The sequence below is a fragment of the Pteropus vampyrus genome, unplaced genomic scaffold (genome assembly GCF_000151845.1).
Source record: "Pteropus vampyrus isolate Shadow unplaced genomic scaffold, Pvam_2.0 Scaffold41, whole genome shotgun sequence".
NCBI lineage: Eukaryota > Metazoa > Chordata > Mammalia > Chiroptera > Pteropodidae > Pteropus > Pteropus vampyrus.
The window spans coordinates 4,041,375-4,063,603 of NW_011888822.1; the positions used below are offsets into that span (position 1 = coordinate 4,041,375).

At 38.1% G+C, this 22,229-nt stretch overlaps 1 protein-coding gene across 2 annotated transcripts in view; it reads left to right on the forward strand.

The window, feature by feature from the left end:
- SYNPR (synaptoporin) overlaps positions 1–10,949 on the forward strand; it is a 292,410-nt gene extending 281,461 nt beyond the window's left edge. Inside the window, exons 5-6 of one of the 2 annotated variants that reach the window (XM_011358447.1) lie at positions 3,603–3,794; positions 9,266–9,963. In XM_011358447.1, coding sequence (XP_011356749.1) covers positions 3,603–3,794; positions 9,266–9,523 — 450 coding nt within the window. In that variant the 3' untranslated portion in view covers positions 9,524–9,963. Of the gene's footprint in view, positions 1–3,602; positions 3,795–9,265 lie in introns of both variants that reach the window. The other variant, XM_011358448.1, reaches the window with a different exon arrangement.
- Positions 10,950–22,229: the final 11,280 nt, after the last annotated feature.

Consider the following 22,229-nt stretch of genomic DNA (forward strand, 5'->3'; position numbering starts at 1 on the left):
AAGCCATCAGGTAATAGAATAATAGATAATAAAGTCATTGGAGTTGAAATACTGGAAATATTTGCTAATAAATAGAAATGGGAAATTGACTATTTACTAATATCCAGTGGAGCTACAGTGTGCCACTATCAGAGAGACGGAGACAGGTTTACCTGGCTCTAAAACATTAAGTTTTCTATCACCAAAGATGACTCCCTCTTGTAAGCCTGAGAGTGATTCAAGACAAGCATTTTTAATGTATTAAATTACATCCTAGTAAAAATTAGTTTGCTAATGGCAAGTTAAGAGAAGTGGAAACAACAAAACACACCCAACAAAAGAAATGGAAACAATCCACCCAGCCAGCAGTAAGCCAAGCTGTTCCCTCTGTGGAGGAAGCTGTTTTCTTGGAAAAATGAACAGATATTTAAAACATATTGCAGAAACACAATCAGGTAGCATGTCGATGTTCTTTCAGTACAGAGTGAGACCAATAGTTTAGAGCATATTTATAAACCACTTAATAAACCATGAGCAAGTCACTTAGCCCATTTGGCCTCAGTTTTTTCATCTGTAATATGGGGCTAATAATGCCTTCTCTGACTACTGGAGTTTTATGGGGACCACTTAAATTCCAAGTGTGAGAGTTTTTTGGAAGCCCTGAAGCACCTTCAGAATAGCAGCATCTCCACTCTTTGAAAGTAAATAACACAAGCAAAGCGAGCACAAGACAGCTTCAAAGGATTAACCTATGCACCAGGATAACATAGCATTAAATGTTACAGATTTATGTCTTGAGTTTTTTCCATGCACACTCCATATCTGTTAGACAACGGGTAGCATTTGTAAACAATTAGATTCTTGCCTGTACCATCAGAAGAACATCTTTCTTAAGTAGAAGGCATTTACCTCTCCTGACAGAAGATAGTTTTAAGCAAACCATTAACATGGCATTAAATGCCACGAGTGAGAAAGTTATCCCATATTCAATTTAACTTAAGCCTTCTGATTAGGTCATGTCAACATTTCTTTAATATTCCCCTAACACTTAATTTCTGTTTTAACAAAGATCCTCAACTTCAAAGCTTTGTGCAAACATTCCCAACTAGAATTTAAGGGCAAGTTGTACTAGTTTAACATTTATAGTACACATATAATTTCCTTCTGGGATAACTTTATTTATGTAAAAAAAAAGGGGGGGGCGGGTAATCTGCTTTAAATGAAACATTAAACAGTAACAAAGGAAGTATGTGGATAAGATCAAAATTGTTTAGGTAGTACCAAAATGACTCAAACTTAGAGAATATCAACTAAGCTAATTATCTGCAGAATATACCAAAGACCATCTTCTCCCCAACTTTTCAGAAAGTTTAGATACACTACAGAAGGCAAGCAAGGCATTAATTATAAGTATTTGAACTGTCTATGCTTCAGTTCCCTCATAAAAAAAGCAAGCTAATATAAGTGCCTATGCTGTAAGGTTAATGATCTGTAAGTGCTTAGCAGAGTGACTGACAAATAGGAAGCGCTCAGGAAATGTGGGTGATGGCAGCTGTTACTGCTACTCCTAAGACAACCAAGACAGCTTCCACCATCTCACTCCCTGAAAGCAGCCTCAAACTCAAGCTTATGCCCAAAACCAAAAATTAAAAAAGTTCAGGCTAAAATACACTTTAGCTGGAATTATTGAGTATCTCCATCTTCACACTTTGCTTAGTTATAGAAAACAGCTTGAGGTCACTTTCTGAAAACCTTCAATGTTGAAACTCTCAATTCTAATGACATTTATTATTTAGTCTAATTATAAATCCTGATGCTGCTGTCTATACAAATAGGGCCATCTGAAGTTTCTGTCAGAGAGAGCCATTGATATAATCACATTGCCACATTGTTTTTACTTGGTCTAATTATAAAATATGTTTAAAAATACACAAGCTTATGTAAAGCAAAATAAAAATTATTTCTAATCCTACCAGTACCACTTGGTAAACTCTTGAGCAGTTTTTATATATATAAATATAAATGTTTTAACAAGATCGAGACCATTTTCTTTCATTTATTCTCTCAACAAATGTTGATGGTCCCTCTTCTCCCAAGACCCAGAAATGAGCAAGGTAGATGAAATCCCTGCCCTCATGGAGCTGACATGCTATTAGGAGAAACAGGCAAACAAACAAACATATTTTCACCTTTCACAACCATCGTATGAGACAGACCCTGTTACTGTCCCAATTTAGAGAGAGCTAAACTGAGGCTTCACAAGTACTCTGGCAAATTGCCTAAAGACACACAGCTGGTAAGCAGCAGAGTCAAGATTCAACCCCAGATTTATCTCATAACAGACTGAGCTTTTAACTTCTAGGAGAGATAACTCAGTAAGATACGCCAATCTTTCTTTAGAAAATAGTACTAGGGACAACAAGGTTGGATTAGCTTCCAAAAATAACAGATTTACTCCAAGGACATAAGTTTCTTGACTTCAATCATGAAGTTTATTTATGGAAAATGATTCATTACTATTTTGTCATATTTAAATTAATCAGAACCTCAAATTCAACTTTTTAATTTTTTAGTGTTCTTATTTCAAATAAGAAGATGGATATTCCTTAAAGAAGACATAAGAGATAGTGTAGAAAAGTCAAGCTCACAGGTCCTGGAAACAGACAGCCAAACTTACAATCATGATTCCTCTACTTACAACTTCCAGCAGTTTTATTCAACCTCTTCATGCCTCAGTTTCCTCAACTGTAAATTGAGGACAGGTTTAGCATTTATTTCACAGTGCTGTTATCAGGATTAAATGAGTTAATTCATGCATACTTGGAATCATACTTTGCACATATGTGATCAATAAATGTTAAGTATTATTATTATTTTAACAAATAAGTCTAAAAGTTTTTATGTAATTTCCAATTTACAATTGAGAGATTTTCACATGACTATGTTCTTTTCTTAAATGTTTCCCCTCCTAATGGCCTATTAACAAGTCTACTTCTAATTATGAATGTAAATAATGACAGCTACTGTCTCATAGTTCAAATTATAGGGTATCTGTGACCTCCAACAAATATGTAATATCAAGAGGACAGAATCCATATTTTGCATTTTTTAAATTCCCCCATAAGACTTTGCTCAATACCTGGCATATTACTCAAAAATTACTGTTTAAATTCATGAATGAAATGAATACCAGATTGAACATTAACAGAAAGTTGGATTCAACATAGTCAATCTGGCTTATTTATTTGTAACGATTCTTCCCATTTCTAATTCAGACCCAAATACTCAAATACCATTCTGTCTGAGTTTTGTCATCTGCAAGTAGGATAATGATTATAACTACCTTATAGGGGTGTTGTAGGAACAATTAGATAAGGGCTACAAGTACTTAGCATCATCACTGGAACATAGTAAGAATTCAGTAAATATTACTATTACTATTTATTTTATATAAATATAATATCACAAAACTTTCTTTTATTCGTTTTTGACTTTTCCCTGGTTCTAATGCTATGGGATCTTGGAATTTTCCAAAAGACAAGCCAAATAGTTGTATTACCTAAATGATTTGTTTCTAGAATTCACATTTCTTTCATTGCTTTATCTTTCTGTCGTTTCTGTAGGACTTCATCGTCACTGTAGTCTTTTCGTTCTTATGGTTGGTGGGTTCATCAGCTTGGGCGAAAGGACTGTCTGATGTCAAGGTCGCAACGGATCCCAAAGAAGTATTGTTACTGATGACAGCTTGCAAACAGGCATCCAATAAATGTATGGCTGTCCACAGCCCTGTAATGTCCAGCTTAAACACTTCCGTGGTATGTTTTCACCTATGCTTTATCTCTCAAATCTTTGTTTGCCGGTCAAGTGAATAAAACATCTCAGAAGTCGTATTTGAAATGTCTGTCTCCAAAAGTAGGCTAATCTAAAAGGTGCTATTTCACTTCATGTGCAAGATGATCCTTTGGCCTTGAAGTTTATATTGTCAGAACCCACAGATTTCAATGTTGCCAATTGTGGAGTTCTTAATAAGAACCCAGCAGGTATTGGCAGTTGTTGCTTGAATGACGGTCAAGTCAAAATTCTAAGCCAGAAGCAGATATAAAATCTGAACTTGCCAAGTTAAAAAGGCTGAAGCTTGCCAACTTAAAAAGAAATATTTGATGGCATAGAGGTTTCCTGGGAAGAAAACATTGTCCAAGCCACACATAGTTAGAATACATCCAATTGATTGTCTGAAGAAAAATGTGCAGACTTAGTAGGGTAGAGAAAGAAATGCATCATATAAGAAAGCACTTATAATTGTTACAGTGATTTTGAGTCTTTTCCATGTTCCAGTTTAGTTGCTTGATAACTTCAGAAAATCTGAACTATATTAGTGGAACAAAGTCAAAAGTTATCATCATGTGGATAACTTACAGGAAGGCAGAAAATCTGACAGATAGTAGGGTCACTAAATTAAATTCTTATTTTATGAGAATAAAAACTTATGTAATTCCAAAGAAAGAAACTGTGTCTGAGAAGGACAGAAGGTATAATGGCAGCAAAAAAACTGTAGTTATTGAAGAATAAATGGCTCAGCAGTTTTTGCTGAAGGAACAATATTCTCTAGCAACCCCTAATATAATTATCTTTGCTTTAAGGTTAACTTATGTTTCCACAGCTTTCTGAAATTTAATCTGAGAAGTCATGTAAGAAGGGAAAGAGGATTGCTAATCAGCTCCTGATGATTTGACTGTGAATCTTGCACTGGTAAAATAGTAAACTCAGTAAAATTCATAAAGTATGTATTAGTTTCTCACAGTCATTTTTATTAATTGCTGGCGATACCTGTGGATGAATATTTTGAGGTGTACATTAAAATATATTCCACTGCTTCTGTAGTTTGTTTAAAGGCAGTACTTAATGTTATTGTAACCATTATCTCAAAATCTAAAAGAACAAAGACAAAATCACTTGAAGTATTTGTTAGTTTAATGAATAATCTTCTGTATAAGTTATGACAGCCTGCATAGTTCATGCAAGTCTACTTCTTTTGTCTCTAAGAAGTTTTAGACTAGGAGATAGGAATTTTGAATGAGAAACAATGTGACATGTCTCTTAAAAAACTGAAACTGACAATGGATGGAAACCAAATAATATGGGGTGCATAAGGACAGCACTGGTTCTGATATAGTTATAGATCCGTATCAGTTAAGGGTCTTTTAGTTCCTAGTGACAGAAAGATCAGTTCCAACTGGTTAAAGCAAAACAATCTTCATATCCTTAAAGTCTGTTCTTTGGACTGCTACTTCTACTACCAATGGCTGTATGCATTAGAATGTTTGGGTTGCAAGTAACAGAAACGGACTCTAACTTCATCAGGAAAAAATCTTTGTTAGGCTATCAAGTAGCTCAGAAAATTGATGAGACCTGAAGAAATAGGTCCTAAAAAAGCAGGATCTAGAACAGGATCAAGGTTCTCGATGTCAGATACCAAAGAATGGTCTCACCAAGTTTATATTAATGGCAAGTTGTATCTAACATTGCATTACTCTGCTCAAAATTCAAAGTTCCAGGAGAGAGCTCAAGTCATTTGACTGCAACTTGGCTCTGCAAAGGAAATCAAATTTCTATTACCAAAAGCAGAGGAAAAGTATATTAATCTGCCAAAACACAACAATTTTTTTTTTCATTACAAACTCATTTGGCTTCAAATCATATTGAGCTAGCTTTTGATGAAAAGTGAAAGTAACCTGAAAAAAATAAAAAACTCACTAAAAATGTGTCTTCCAATGGCATAACCCAGGGCTAGGAACTGGAAGGCTGGCAAGAAACTGGACAGTTCTCATCCTTCCTCCCTTATCTCTGACTCCTTCTGCATGTCTGTTGCATTATTCTCTCTTTTAAGATGGAATTTTTCCTCTTTTTCCTGCTCACGTAAGAGCAGATAGCCCCTCTATGGTTTTTGACTTTATATCTCTTTTTTTAAAAAATATCTTGGACTGTACAAAAATCACTCAGGTCCAATCCTAGATTTCTGGTAGAGAGGATCCCATTATCCTATCTTGGGCCAGGGGTCCACCTTGGTCTCATCAGCAATATCTGGGAAATTGGAGGAATTGGGTAATAGACCCATGGCTCACAGAACCCACCCTACTGGGCGAGTGTAGGTTTTTGAGAAGGAGCTAGACACATACAAGAGATGGCTTCAAAAAGTTAATGGTGCAGGCAATAACTATATTTTCTATCTGGGTAACAAATTTACTTTCTTCAAAGTACCTTGGCATCTATGATTTCACTGTGACATAAACAGGTAGGTGAACCATCCAAATATTTCAAATGCAAGGAGCTAAAGTGAAGGGATTTGTGTAAGACTTCCCAAGTAGTTATAACAATGCCAGATTAGAGGCAAATTCTCCTAATGCTGTTGCCACTCAAAAGGTTATGGGCACAGTTCTGCAGTTACTCTGCCAGGATTTGATTCCTGGCTCCACTACTCAATAACTGACTGCTCTTAGACAAATTAATTAAGCTTTCTGAACTTAATTTTATCATCTATGAAATCTATAGTTTTTTCCATCATTTATAAAATGGGGATATTATAGAAGAGACTTCACAGGACCGTTGAAAGGATTTGATGAGATAATACATGAGTACTTAGCACAGTGCCCAGCATATGGCATGTTCAGTAAGTTTCAGATGAAAGCTGCTACTAAAATGCATTCATTTTCTTAAATTTCATAGTGTTAGAGCCCAACAAAGGGAGAAATAGAATGTTTTTTCTTCTTTCAACATTTCTTTCAATTTCTGAGCATGACTATTCAATTTATAATTTCCACTTCTGTTTCTCCAGCTTCACCATAGCCAATCTTGATGTATCTTTTCAGATAATCTAGATTTCATCTTCCCCTTTTTTTCATGTTTTGTACAGTTTCTCTTTCTGTTGTCCTCACATCTGAGCTTGAATCAAAACCTTTACTCCTATTTCAGTTGCAACAAAATGGCAAGAAAATCCTCGAGGGCCTGTGTGCCCCTAAAATGTGCCAGCCAGGAGATGTGTGACATCTCTGTGATAAAAAAAAAAAAATAGTGTAAGACATAACTTTCCTTAAATATGCCCACAGGAAAGCTTTACTCAATGTTCTTACTTTTAAGTTGCATTCCCCTGATTTCTAGGTTCTTCTTGAGCATCCTTTTTTCAGAAACCAAGTAGCATCAGGGGAAAGAAAGAAACCAAGTAATAGAAAACAGTTAAAATTACAGCCCTGGGCAGAGCCATCCTTTTATATCTGAAAAGATTCCTTGATAGCTTTTTCTACTCACATATTGACATATATTTATAGAGATACAATTTAACCAAGGTCTCCCCTGTGATGGAAAATATCCTAGTTATTATACACACGGTTAAATGGTCCTCCATGTAAATTAAAGTTTTTTCAGTGATTACCTAATTCATTTTGATAATGCAACTGTTACAGTAGTGTTAAGCGCCTTATTTATTTTTGTATCTCCTTCAGCAAGGAGCCTAGAGCATAGCACGAAATAATATTAAATAAAAGTCAGTTAATGTTAAAGGAAGGAAAGAGGTTGGAATAGGACAGAGAGAAGAAGGAAGGGAGGGAGGGAGGTCCGGATAAACCAATCTTCAATTAGATCAATTAGGAACCTGGATACTGTTTTGGTCATTGACATTTCTCAAGAATATGGCCTCACCATCAAAGTTCTGCTTCAGTTTATGCTATAGCAAAAGAGTCAACTGAAAATAATTCATGGAGATGTTTTAGAAAGTGATTTAGAGCATAACTTACCAATCGATGAGCATTTATGCATATTCTCTTTAATCTTCACAACTATCTCCCAAGGAAGGAATAATTGTTCTCATTTCATATAAGGAAAAAAAAAAAAGCTGAGGTCCAGAGGCTAACAGCCTTGTTTAGATCATAGAGCAAGAAATTGCAGAACCCATTCCACTCTGGTTTCAAAGCAGGGATGACTCCAAGACTGATACTCAGCCGGTATACCTGATACACCTGCTGCTAAAATATTAAAATACTTGGGTAAGTAGGCCCTGTTCATAGCCCCCAAGGACTCTCATCTTGACTATAATAGCCCTCCACTTTCACCCCCAAGGAATTCTGAACCACCTCACCAACTAGCAACCAAAGGATAGATTTTGACCTGGCAAGGAACTTCCAATACCCTACTCCAGAGCCGTGACTATTGTCCAAGTCCATTTTGGTTGGTCGGTGTCACGCTGAAGTGGTTACTAAACATACTTTAATGTCATCACATCTTTGCATCATACTATTGTTATCTGTCTCCAATAGGGAGCTGTTAAAGCTGATATCCTGTGGTTAATTCCCAGGTCCATCGATCTGCCTTGGGAAAGGCTACAGAAAGAGCTGTTCTGTTTGGGGCCTCTTGTGGTAGTTAACAGTTCTGCTTTCATCAAACACTTAGGCCCAGGAGAAGTTAACACCTGGTTCACTGACTTACCTGATGACACACTTCTGGAGAATAAGATGAATTTCATAAGAAAGTCTTACATCTAGTTCTTGGGAAAACATTTTATGCTTCTCTGAAACCTGCACTTCATTCCTAGTCTGGTTTCAGCATTCATTTCTGAATATGAGAGGCACAGAAAGTACAGTTTTTCAAAGAGCTGCTACCTTCCTGCATATAATTATGCATGTGCTTACCTGCATGTTACCTGTACTACCGCTTACTTCAGACTTTTTCCTTAAGTTGACTCATTTTCTTTATATCAGTACAATAAATGGAAAAGTAGTACCTCTAACCAAATGGTGAAGGTAACTTTATAAATTAATGCACCATCATTAAAGTGAAAATATTCAACCTTGTACCCCTTGAAGATATACACCATAAGGAATACCTCATCTGAAGTGATGATGAGAATGTAGGTAAAGGCTCAGGCTATAGAATCAGACAAATGGGGTTTTGAATCTGAGGTCTACTACTTACCAAGTTATGTGACCTTGACCAATATTCTTATCCTTACTGAACCTCAGTTTTCACATGTTTAATGTGGGTATAATAATAGTATCTTCCTCTTAGACCAGCTGAATCAATGTACGTAAGCCCCTTTATGCAGTGCCTAACAGGTAGTAGACAGTCAGTAACAGTCAGATATTCTAAATGAAACAGAGGTTCCAGATGAAAATTTGGAAGATGCCTCAACATTAAAGTGAAAAGTGACCTTTCGTACTGTGAAGGATTTTTCTGAAATTGAGATTTTATTTGGGTTTCTGTCTAGTCTGTCAACTTTTTTGCTTTGGTTCCCCTTTAGGTCTTTGGATTCTTGAACTTTATTCTCTGGGCCGGAAACATCTGGTTTGTTTTCAAGGAGACTGGCTGGCATTCCTCAGGACAGAGATATCTTTCAGACCCAATGGAGAAGCACTCAAGCAGCTACAACCAAGGCGGCTACAACCAAGACAGCTATGGGTCCGGAGGCGGGTACAGCCAGCAGGCTAGTTTGGGGCCATCCTCTGATGAGTTTGGCCAGCAGCCCAGTGGCCCTGCCTCCTTTACCAATCAGATTTAAAGTGGTAGTATTTGCATTCTTCTGGAGACAGGCTCACCACCTTCCATGTCAATGGCAGGCGAATTTTTTAAGGGTTTTAATCACTTGTTAATGCAGAGTGTTGAATGTAAATCAGAGATCTGTAATTCTCATTAAGGCAGAAAGGCCTGTGTCATGATAAATGGTACTTAGAGATGAGATGACATGAGAAGATATATTATTCATCATAGATGGCTAATTGGAGAGTACCTTGTTATATACACAGATACTTTCATGGTCATTTTGTATGTGTGTTGAGATAGTAGAAACATTATATAGCTTAAAGTCTCTAGTAGTAATATGCATAAAATAAATTAAATAGCACTGAGTTTTCCTATGCATTTTGGTGCAAAAGACACTTTAACAATTTATATAAAGCAATTTGGTGTATCACAATGTGCATGTATTATTATTTTTTAGTTGCAGACCCTAAGTTTTAGACAATTACTCTGCGTTTCTTTTTTTACTTGATGAATCAATGCTCATATTATTTAGTGCATGAATAGGTGTTTTCTCACAAAATGAACATTTCAATGGTATTTATGAAAATTTTCCAGTTTGCACCATGAATTTGTTAAATGGACGTTTAAAGAAATATATTCACTACTTTGTATACTTGCACATTTGTCTTTCTGGCTTTATCCAAATCTGAATGCATTGTAACTAAGGTTTGGGATTCTTTTTTTCTTATTAGTAGATATTCAGTGTTAATATATGGTAATTGCCCAATATTAATTCTATTTACTTACGTAAATATTTACATTCTTGTAACTTTCTATGGTATTTTGTGGCTTTTATCTTATGGACCGAGAACAATACGTCCAATAACTTTGTGTTTATGAAGTGCTGTTTTCTTACAATAATAGAGATGCAGATATCAGACACCATAGTCAAGAAGCTATTGTGTTGACATATCAATTTATAAAGGATTTTCTGTAGGACCTACACTACCAGCTAAACTTTTAAATTCTATTTGTAAAGTTAATATGTTCTTCAATTTAATTATTAAAAATTCTCAACTCTCAGCTCAACTTACTAATTACTAATTCTGATTTGAGTGTTACCCATAAATTAAAAATTACTTCTGTGAGCCACTTCATATCCCAAAGAGCATTCTCATGAAATAACCCCAGAATGTATGCATTATCAAGAAAACGCCAATCTTTGCCTCTTTGTTTTAACTCAATTGGAACACCAGGGCCCAACAGCGAGGAAAAGCTGAGCATCTGTATTTCTAGATAAAAAAATATTATCAATGTATAAACTCATTGTGTGATCTGTGGTTTTGGAAACATTTTAGCACAAAACAGCCTTGTGTCTTAGGTGATATCTGTAACCAGTTTCTGGATCCTGTTGGATAAATCTGTATTGTAGTATATATTTGACCTTAATAAAGTTATTGCATACAGTGCTGGCTGGATAATGGAGAATCACAGTAGTAGAAACTGGTTAGCTTTAACAATGAAAGAACAAGGGGTAAATGAACAGTTTTTCCAATTTTTCAACTGGTCCTTGTTTCATGAGCTTAGGAGTGTTCATTCATTCATTCTACCATTCTAGAACCTTCTATATACCCATCACTATGCAAGGCACTGGGGATATGTTAGTGTGCAAAGCAGAAATATCCCCTTACTTTGAGAAGCTTACACCCTATTAGGAAAGACAGACATTAAAATAATCACACCCCAGTTATGCTGTGTGTGACAAAGTGAGGCACAGGATTCCATGAGAACATTTATCACAGGGAACTGAGCTAATTAGGAAGGAATCAAGGAGCTTCAGGACTGAAGACTACACAGGGTTTCACAAGAATAGGGTGTGAGCGAAAATATTCCAGGCGAACAGCAGCCTTGTGAAGCTCTCAAATGGTAAGAGGCAGGATGGATATGCAGTGTTCCCAGAATGTAATGAGTTACGGGGGCTTTGTGAGAGGTGTGGCTGCTGATGGGTGCATGAATGAAACCCAGCTTGGACGCCATGATCAGGAACTCTGTCTTTACCTTAAAGACACTAAAGGAGAGCATTGAAGGATTTTAAGCAGGGGAGGGATAGTCTGCATTTTGAAAAGATCTCAGTGGCTGTAGGGTAGAAAGTATATTGGAAAAGAACAAGAATGAAGAACATCCTGGAGAAAGGAAACAAGCCTTAACTCTTAACATCTATTATTAGGCAGTGGGCTGGGAATGGAAAGAGGGGAACTGGCATGAGTTCTCCTCACATCTTCCTCTCATTTCTTGTGATAGTGGCTGGATTTGACTGCTTCTTTCAGCACTGTCCAGGAAGAAAGAGTTTCTTATACTGTTATGAACTCTCCAAAGCAGAGAAACCCTCATAACAAGTAGCTCCTTTTTTCACCAGCCTTAGCAGTTCCAAACTACATCGGGGCTCTGGTAAATGCAGAGTACTACCTGCCTTGGTTGAGATAGAGACATGCTTCCACAGTCCACTGCAGATTCTTACTAAGATGTTGCTGTAATCCTATGGGGATTCACTAAACTGGTTTTACTCCTTCTGGTTTCAAGAAAATAGCAGTAGGTCTGGCCTTTTAAAAGAGAGAGTAATCAGTGCAGTGGGAGAGCCTAGGTCTATGTGTCCACAGAAATAATTTGGAATCATAGCTTCCTTGCTCACTAGCTGCACTTCGGGTATGACTTCACCTCCCTGAGCCATCGTCCTTAGGAGGAGGTTAAGCATAAAAGTAAGAAGGGTAGCCTCTGAGATCTGACCACCTAGGCTAGAATCCCTGCACCGCCATTTACTTGACTCTCCTTTTACTTCTTTAAAGCCTTCCCCAAAGCCCTGAGGCTTTTCTGAAGCCACAGCCTGAAGGCAAGTGCAGCATGGATATGTAGGGGAGTTAACAGCCCGAGGAGCATCCTCAATCACTGGGGGATGTGGGCAGGTCAACTACCTTTGGCAAGATGCTTAACTTCTCATTTATTCAGTTGTCTCATCTCTACCATGGGGATAAAGATGACATCCCTGTTGTAATGCAGAGTAGGATTGATATCAGAATGAAAAAGGTAAGCCATGCAAAGGCATTAGAACAGTTTCTGGCACACAATAGGCACTGTCTGAATTTGGGTTTCCCTGAAAGCAGGGGTAGGTGGTTCCAGGAGGCAGGAGTGAGGGAGGGGAAGAGTGAGACAGGTAAGATGGTGAAGCTGATAATAGGTTGCATCAGTAGTGTTGCTGGTGAAGGCTAGGAGGAGCTCAGTTCCATCAAGATCTCTGAGAATGGCTCCAGTACTTTTTCATCAAGGGGCAGGAACTGGAATATTTATCTACCAACTCCTAACCCCCATTGATTGAGATTTACCCACAGAGATGGTAACTTTCCCACATTTGCAGATTGCACTCACCTGTAGACTGAGCAGGCTCCTGTGGTTTCAGAGAATTAAGCCTTGCGTCCTAATCACTGTTCAGCAGTAGGCTGGGGGGTAAAAGGAGGGGAACTGGTTTTAATGCTAGCATGGCCCCTCCCCCACCCCTGGAGACAGTGGCCTGAGGAAAAATAAAGGGGGAGCATTAGAAGGTGCATCCGCGAAAGGCATCACCATCACCATGAGCAGGAGATATCCTTCACAGCTATGGCTGGAATCAGAAGCTAGCCAACAGAAAGAAACATAAGGTATCAAAATCGCCCACTACAGTGATCCATTACCATTGCTATTATCGCTTAGTCTATAAAATGGGGATGCAGATAATTTTATCTCCTGGGGTAGTGACAAGAACTGACCTGGTCATGTGTGGAAAGGTTGACGAACTTTAAAGCACTCTACAAATGTGCTTAGTTGGCTATTACATAGTGGAGTATGTATGAATCTACTCCACACTTATATAAGCCTGAGTTTTTATGTCAAATTTCTAATTGTGCTGGGAAGAGCAAAATACAGCTCCTGACACCTTAAAGCTCACCCTCGAGATTGAAAGATTCAAATAATAATTAACTACGCAAACCAAATATGTAAGAATGGACTTTGATTGATGCTATGAAGAAAAGAAAATGAGGCACAACAATGGGGAGGAGTGGAATATAGTGGTCAGCAAAAGCCTCTCTGTAAAGGTAACATTTAAGCTGCGACCTGCAGAAGAGGAAGGAGTCAGTCATGGGGAGATTTTAGGCAGAGAGGACAGCACATCCAAGTACTTCAGGTGGGAGACCACTAAGTGCCTCTGAAGGGCTGATAAGAGCAAAACTAGCGGAGATGGGACATAACACGTAAGGGGAGTCAAGAATTGAGCTGCATAGTTAGGAAGAACCAGGTTATTAAAAGCCTTGTAGAACAAAGGAAACAAATTCTATTCCAAGTGAAGTGGGAAGTTACTATGCAGGTAAAAAGGACAATGATATGATTTAATTTTCAGTTAGAAAAGGTTCTTCTATTGATTTCCTGGCTTTGATAAACTGTAATTATATAAGATGTCAACACTGGGAGAAGCTGATTGAAGCATTCCTGAGATTCTAGGTACTGTATTTATAATTTCCTGTAAATAAGGATGCTAAGAATGGATTGATTAATTTATCATTTATTCAATAACTATTCATCGAGTACCTACTCTGTGCCAAGCTCTGTTCTAGGTCACTGGAGATATAGATTTAAAGATAGATATTATCCCTGTGCTGCAGAGAGGGCATATTCAGATGATAAAGATATAAGATAAATTCAAATAGTGATAAGTGTAAGGAAAAAATAAAACAAGATGACATGGAAAACAGTAATAGACTTGGAGGAAGATGGATACAGAATGAAATGCCAGAAGCCCTGGAAGGAGAACATAGAAGCCTGAATTAGGATGGGAGCTCCATCAGCATTCAGCAACAGCTTAGGCTGGTTCTTAGGTCTTAAATATTGATGTGGGGAAATCTTCGATCCTGGCAGAAGAAGTCTTCACTTACATAGAGCACTTGTAGTTTGGTGATCAAAGATTATAACACCTATGATTTCATTCAATCCACTCAACAACTCACTGAAAAGGTAGATATCAGATATCATTGTTCCCACTTGAAACAAAGTTGAGTCTCCCCAGAAGTAGTCTCTGAGACAAGAATTCAAGTACAGGTAAAGGGGTGGGGAAATGAACCAAGGAAGGAAAGCAAGCTAATAAATCTTGCATTATGGAAAAGGTCACAGCTATGTACAACTGGGGCTCAGTCCCCCTGGAGAACATGAGACACAGAGCAGAACAGCTCTCACAGCCCCACCAAGGGCAAAGGACCTGTGGTATTTATTTACCAATTCCTGTCAGTCACTCAACGGCTGCTTTGGGGAAGTGATGATTCAAACCACACCTGTGCATGGGCCACATGGCTTAGCAGACCGAGACAGCTTGAGGCAGCAGAGAAAGTACTGGCAGTTGGGAATTAAGTCATGTGCATGCAATGATCAGTTCCAGAGGTTATGGGTAACCCACAGATAGTGTGTTTCATACTGAGGTTTGACTATGATAAATAGCTTCACCAACTTAATTTCTAGAACTTAACTAGTTCTAGAATTTAAGTCCCTTTCCTGTCAGTCCTAAGATTTTTTTCCATTCATTCCCAGTCTACCTAGTATATAAATACGACTTTAACATCAGTATGAATGTGATTTTATCTAGCTGTCCAAAGAGAACAATTTTTAATAACAACTGTAAAGTAATAAGCTAATATTTATTGAGCACTTACAATGTGCTAGCCACTGAGTATTTTCACACTTAATCACAACAATAGTATGAGACAGGTGCTAGTATTACTCCTAAATAAGAGCTTAGAAAACCAAAGTTCAGAGAAGTAAGATCATGACAAAATCCTTGTGATCAGCTGCATTAATAAAAACAGTTCTTAACTGCTACCATTGATCGAGCATCTACTCTGCACAGAGAATTATGCTTCACATTTTATATCCATTTTCCTATTTAATGCTCATAGGAAACGCAGGATAAAATATTATATTCATACCCATGGAGACGAGAAAACTGAGATTCATGAATATTAGGTAACCTGTTAGCTTAAGATTACTGAGCTGGAAGTGAGCAGACCCCAAATTCAAATCCAGGTCTCTCTGTGTCCAAAACTCCTTGTTCTAAAATCACCTTGCTAGACCCCAACAGTGCTACTCAACTGTGCTACCACATTTTAAGGTGCTAAATGTGCTTCATCTGCTTGACTGGGTGCAATCAACAAAGACCCGGACCATCAAGTGCTTCATTTAACCTTCCATAAGGGATGCTGAGTCCCCCTAATAATCAGAATGAAAGCTTTTGTCAGAATAATTTGCTACTATTAATAAAATCAGATCCAATTCACTGAATAAGTTAATCAAGTCATTAAGACTGCTAAAGGTCCAGCTGAACTAAGAAAGATTTCTTAACATGCTTCACTTGGAGTCTGAGCTTCACTGGGTTTAAGAACTCAGCTGAGGGCTCTTCAAAACCTGTTGGCTGGCAGCAAGTAGTTCCAAGGGTGGCCCTGGCTCCTCCAGTTCCCACCGGAACTCACCTCCATAAATAACATACACTGGACATAAAAAGCTAAGGTGAGAATACAAGATTTCCTCAAGTCCTGTGATTCTGTGGAAAACATTTTAAGTCCAATTGAATATTTTCATTTAATAGGCAGGTCCCTGCTATCTGTGCCCTGGTTTATTGAGCAAAACACATGAAGGAGGTTGTAATAAATCTAATAGGCTTCCCGGAGACTGAGAAAGAGTTTGCCTTTAGCCTCTGCTCTCTTATTCATATTTTTTATTACCTGACCTCTTGTAGCTTAAGAAGGTCTAACTGACTTGTGCTATGACCAACTCACTGGCTTATATGAATTTAAAGTTATCTTCCTACTTATTAGGAACGATCTCAGGTGATACGTTACCTGCTTTCATGTGACCTTATATTGGTGAATATAAGAAAAGCAAAATACAAACTCAACAGTTTTTCTAATTGCAAATATTTTCCCCTCTTTCCTATGAACTGACATTTTTCCTGGATATTTTCTCCTCTGGTCTTTTCAGACATTTAAGTCTATTCTGATTGATTTCCACTGTCATGTATTAGTTCTAGAATTTAATACATTCCATAACTGACATGTTGCCCTGAGTATTGCTGCCCTTTGTACAAGTCTTTTGTTAATTTTGCTCTCTTGAAGTTCTTAGACTTTCTGTCAAAATTTCAGTTAGTAATGATATATGCTTCCACAGAACTGAGCAGCATGATGCCACATGCACTCATGAGAAATGCATTTTTCAGCACAGACAATTACCTCAGATGAGACCTGAAGTCCAGATCTATGTCTTGGGAGCTAAGAGCTAGGGAGTATGTTTAGGCATTAGTAGATGTCGTCATCAGCTTTATCGATGTAAATTGATCACGCAAATTTGTAGCAGAAGAGTGTAGACATCAGCTCGTAGTTAGATAGACCTGAATTCAAATTTTGATTTCATTCTCAATACCAGGCTATGTGATTCTGAGACAATGCCTCAACATCTCTGACTCTTCATCCATATAATAGGAGATAATGCTGTCTACCTCTATTCATTTTCTTTGACTGAAAGAAAACATTACTACATACTTAGTGGCTTAAACAACATAAATTCATTATCTGTGAGATAAAAGTCCAACACAGGTCTCACTGGGCTAAAATTCAGGAGTTGGCAGAGCTATGTTCCCTTCTAGAGACTCTAGGGGAGAATCCATTTCCTTGTCATTTCCAACTTTTAGAAGCCACCGGTACTCCTTGGCTCATGGCCCTTTCTCCCTCTTCAAAGCCAGTAATAGCAGGTCAAGATCTGACATTATATCACTCGGACCTCCTCTTCTGCCTCCCTCTTCTACTTTTAAGAACTTTTGTGATTATAGTAGACCAGCCTGGATAATCCAAGATAATATAACTTTCAGGTTTACTAATTAACACCCTGATTTCCACTAGCATTCTCATTTCCCCTTTATCATGTAACCCAACATTATTTATAATGTTGGGGATTAGGATGTGGGCACCTTGATTAGGATGTGGGCATCTTGGGGCAGGGGGAGGGGGCAGTGGGGCTTTATTCTACTTACCACTCTACTCCACCAAGAAAAGATAAAATGATATAATGCAAATAAATTTCTTAGCAGATTTGCCTTGTCATAGTGCTCACTAGCAGAAAATGATGATCAAATTTGATAGTTGTCTCAATTGATAGTATTATTTATTCTGTTAGAAAATGATGCAGCCTATACCAGTAGAGTGCGGTAATTGATGACTCTTCAATGGTCATATATCGAGATGCCAACTTTGACAATGCTCCCAATCAGGTGGCCCATGTTTATCACATTCCCTGCTAAAAGTCCTCTAGCAAATTAAAATACATCATTTACAGATAGAATCCTTGAAGTACAAAACATTCATCCAGTCCAGCACATGGCTGGAGAAGCAGCAGGATAAACACAATTGTTGCCCCAGTGTTCTTACCACTCAATGGTAGAGAGTACATATAGACCTGAAATTACATTGTATGTCCATTTGTTTGCTTGTCATTTATATCTCTTCCACTTGGATATAAATTGCATAAAGAGCCAAGACTTTACTAGATTGTGCATACCTGTATCCCCAGCATCTTGGGAATCATGCCTGGAATATACTAGGTACTCAATAAATATTTGTTTAACAAAAGCAATATGATACATTATGCAAGCTATTATATTGCCGGTTGTTCATAAAATATGCAAACTATTATAATGTAGTTGATGTAACATATTTACTAGCCAGAGAAGAAAAAGAATCTTAACTCTCCTTTGGAACGTTTCCAGAATGTTTACATATAGCTCACAGTATGCCCACACAGAAAGGGCCCCCTGTACTGTGGGGCCTGCACATCTCAGTCCTCCTCATCTCATTTCCATCCACTGTCCTCTTTCTTGTTATCCCATTTGCAAATTGCACTATCCCCAGGTTATTATACAGGCATTACCAGAAGCCCATAGCTATGCATCATGTTAAGGTGCATCCATTGTAACCACCCTCCCCCTCTACATCCTTCCAACCCCCAATAAGTAATAAATAATCTAATTTCATATATTGATATGCTACAGAGCCTGTAAAAAGGAGTGGTAGAATAAAGAGTACCTGGAGAGATAAGCATTTATACAGAAGCTACAAGGCCTAGTCAAAGTGCTAGGGTCATCTCTTTGCCATGTAACCTAATATATCCATAGGTTCTGGGGATTCCGGGCATTCTTAACAATAGCTACATTTTGAATGTGCCCTAGTGCACGTAGTACACTAAACTCAAAATTCCGCAACGCAAGTCTCACCTTTACAACATGGGACACACTGTTTTCTTTCTTTTTAATTAAATTTATTGAGATAACATTGGTTAATAAAATTATATAGGGTTCATGTGTACAATTCAACAATACACTGCATGTATATGGCATTGTGTGTTCACCACCCAATCAAATCTCTTTTTATCGCCATATATTTGACCCCTTTACCCTTATCTGCCTTCCTCCCTCCCCCTTTCCCTCTGGTAACCACTAAACCGTTGTCTGTGTCTATGAGTTTTTGTTTGTTTGTCTTGTTCATTTGTTTCTTTCAGTTTTATATCCCACGTATGGGTGAAATCATATGGCTCTCAAATTTTTCCGTTTGACTTATTTTGCTTAGCATGATAATCTCAAGATCCATCCATGTTGTCACAAATGGCAGTATTTCATCTTTTCTTATGGCTGAGTAATATTCCATTGTATGTATGTACCATAGCTTCTTTATCCAATCATCTATCGAAGGACACTACAGTTGTTTCCATGTCTTGGCCACCATGAATAGTGCTGCACGCTGTTTTCTACTAGATTCAATTCTGTGCCATTTCGCTGAACTTTATTTGTTTTTTAATGCTAGTCTTCACTCTCTCAGTTGATTCACATACACTAAGGGGTCACTAATGGTTGATCAGAATCATTATGGGGCCCAGTTCTCCCTGACAACACATAGGGCCTTGACACCAGATCAGAGGTGTGGTTTAGTGAGCAAGAGCAAAGTTTAGAATCTAGAAGATTTTCTCCTGGTCATAACCAATTCTCTCTGTCATCACTACTTTTCTCTTCCAGTATGCATTGCTGAATCTAGCAGAGTCTTCATTTGTCAGAATCAAAGAATAAATGGGACATGTGTTTTGTTGTAATGAACTGAGAAGGGATTTCTGAGTTCCAGGAGAGACAAAGGCAGGGCTAGGTACATCCTAACGAGGGGTTAAAGAACTCACTAAAAGTCTATTTCTACTACCAATTTGGAGTTGCTTGTGGAAAACAAAGAATCCTGAAAGCCTCTTGTATAGAAAAGGGAAAGAGGGGCTGTCAACCGAACCAATGAAGCCAGGCAAACCAACCCTCTCCCCGGATGTAAGAACTAGCAGCCTTCCTCTAACAAGAACTTCCCAGGGACTCAGAGGACTCATTACTACTCCTGAAACACAGCCAGCCCAGGACAAATGAAGAAGCTGAGCATACACTCCCCTGTGGAGCCTCTTCCTCCTTCACAACATGGTTATTTCTTTTGGCAACTCAAGGGCCTTCCTGTATTTTCTGCTTATTTGTTGTAGAAAGTTATATAATCAGAAGTCTCCCACATCTGACTCTCCCAGGCTGTACCCCCAGAAGCAATCATTGTTTTCAATTTCTTGTAAATCCTTCCAGAGATGGTCCATAAAGATGTTTGTATTCATAAAATCTATTAATTCTCAATGGAGGCAATACTGTTCCTGAAGGGTGAAAATTGGTTCAGGGAAAGAAAAGGGTGGGAAAAAGTCCTATTCTTTATATAAAAATATAAAAAGCACAGATAATCCATTACATAAACAGATATACTGTATTTCTGTGATATTAAAATTTTATTGGGGAGGGCATTATGAAAACAATGTCTAAAAAGTTTCCTTAGAGAAGATGTTAATGAAAAATAGGTTGAGAAATGCTGATATAATCCTACTTTTTTGTATACATAAATGGGGCACACTGTCCTAGTACGCTCTGTTCTAGGAGGCAGTTTGTGGTAGGGTAAGAGCTTGGCTTGGGTTTCAAACCATGGTTTGAATCCTGACTCCACCACTTATTAGTTGGGGGAAGTGGATCAAGTTACTTAATGTGCTCCTGCTTTAGTTTTCTCATCTGTGAAATGGGGGAGGGGATGGTAATAGTAGTAGCTACCTCACATAGTAACTGTGAACATTAATGAGTTAATGCATGAAAAGCACTTAGAATAGTACCTGGCCCAAGAAAGATATAGATCCTTGCTACGTTATGATTTGTCCACTTAATTGTATATCATAGGGATTGTTCTATATTCCTTATAATGGCTTCATAGTATTTCTTTTTATGGACATAGCACCATTTATTTACACCAGGAGTGAGCAAATGATAGCCTACAAGTGAAATCCAACCGGCCACCTGTTTTGTAAGTTAAGTTTTATTAGAACACAGCCATGGCCATCTATGGTTGCTTTCACACTACAGGGTCAGAGACCATGTGACCTGCAAATCCTAAAATATGTACTATCTGGCCTCTTATAGATAAACTTTGCTAATAGCTAGTGACTACCTTACTGGGTAGTGCAGTTCTAATGGGTCACTCAAGATTTTGTGCACTTTTTCAAGGGTTGAGAAAAAACACCACTGGGTACACAGTAGGTATTCACTTAACACCTGGGGAAATGAATCGCTGGGCTCTGACACCCCTGTATTACCAGGTAACCTGGTAACTTGTTCATTGAATTTAATCAGGCTGTAACTAGCTCTACACTGCCCAGCTGAGGAAGTGCAGAATGGAATCAAAGCCACCCTTTTATCAGTAGTGCATAGGTTGCCAGTCATCATTTCACAACCTCACTCAGCTCACAGAAATGTTTAATCTGTCCCACACAGTATTTTTGAATGATTTTCAATTAACGGTTAACAATTAAAATGCAAGAGATTTTTCATTTAGAACTCTAAAAAATTCAGAAGTCCCGACATTTATTCCTGACAGTAGTTGGCTGGAGCTGTGAAGACTCTCTTCCCTTTTGAGGGGACCCGCACTCTCCGGGTCGATGATGTCCCCACCATTCCCTCTTGTCTTTCCTCCAGCTCCCTTCACTCATTTATCCAATGCTGCCTGGTCCCAGGAGTTATATGAGCTTATAATAGCTACTCTAGGCCTTTGGTTCATATCCATCCATTTCTTTGAGACTTTCCCAGATGCATGTGCATACACACACACACACACACACACACACACACACACACACACGCACGCACATATCTTACCTAGAGTTTATCCCTGTGCCTTACACCAATCACATCTTATACTTCTGTACTTTTGTGTCTTGGCAAATACCATTCCTCCTATTTGGAATGCCTTTTTTTCTGTCTGGTTAACCTTGATTACTCATTTTGAATCCAGCTAAAAACGTACCTCCTCCACAAAGCCACCTAGACTTCCCCAGGCAGAGCAAACCACTTGCCCTTTTGAATGTACACCGCTGTCATCATTTAGTTCTTTCAGTCCTCTGCTCTACACAAGGATCTCCTGAGGGAAGGAGCAGTGTCTTATGCACTTTAGTATCCTTGAACTCCAGCATGAGATCTGGCAAATAAATTCTGAATGAATGAATGAATTCTGAAATCTCAGTCTCCATGCCAGGCCTCCTACATGGATCAAGAGAAACTGTCAAGAAGTTTTTAGTCCTCTGCTTCCTGATGT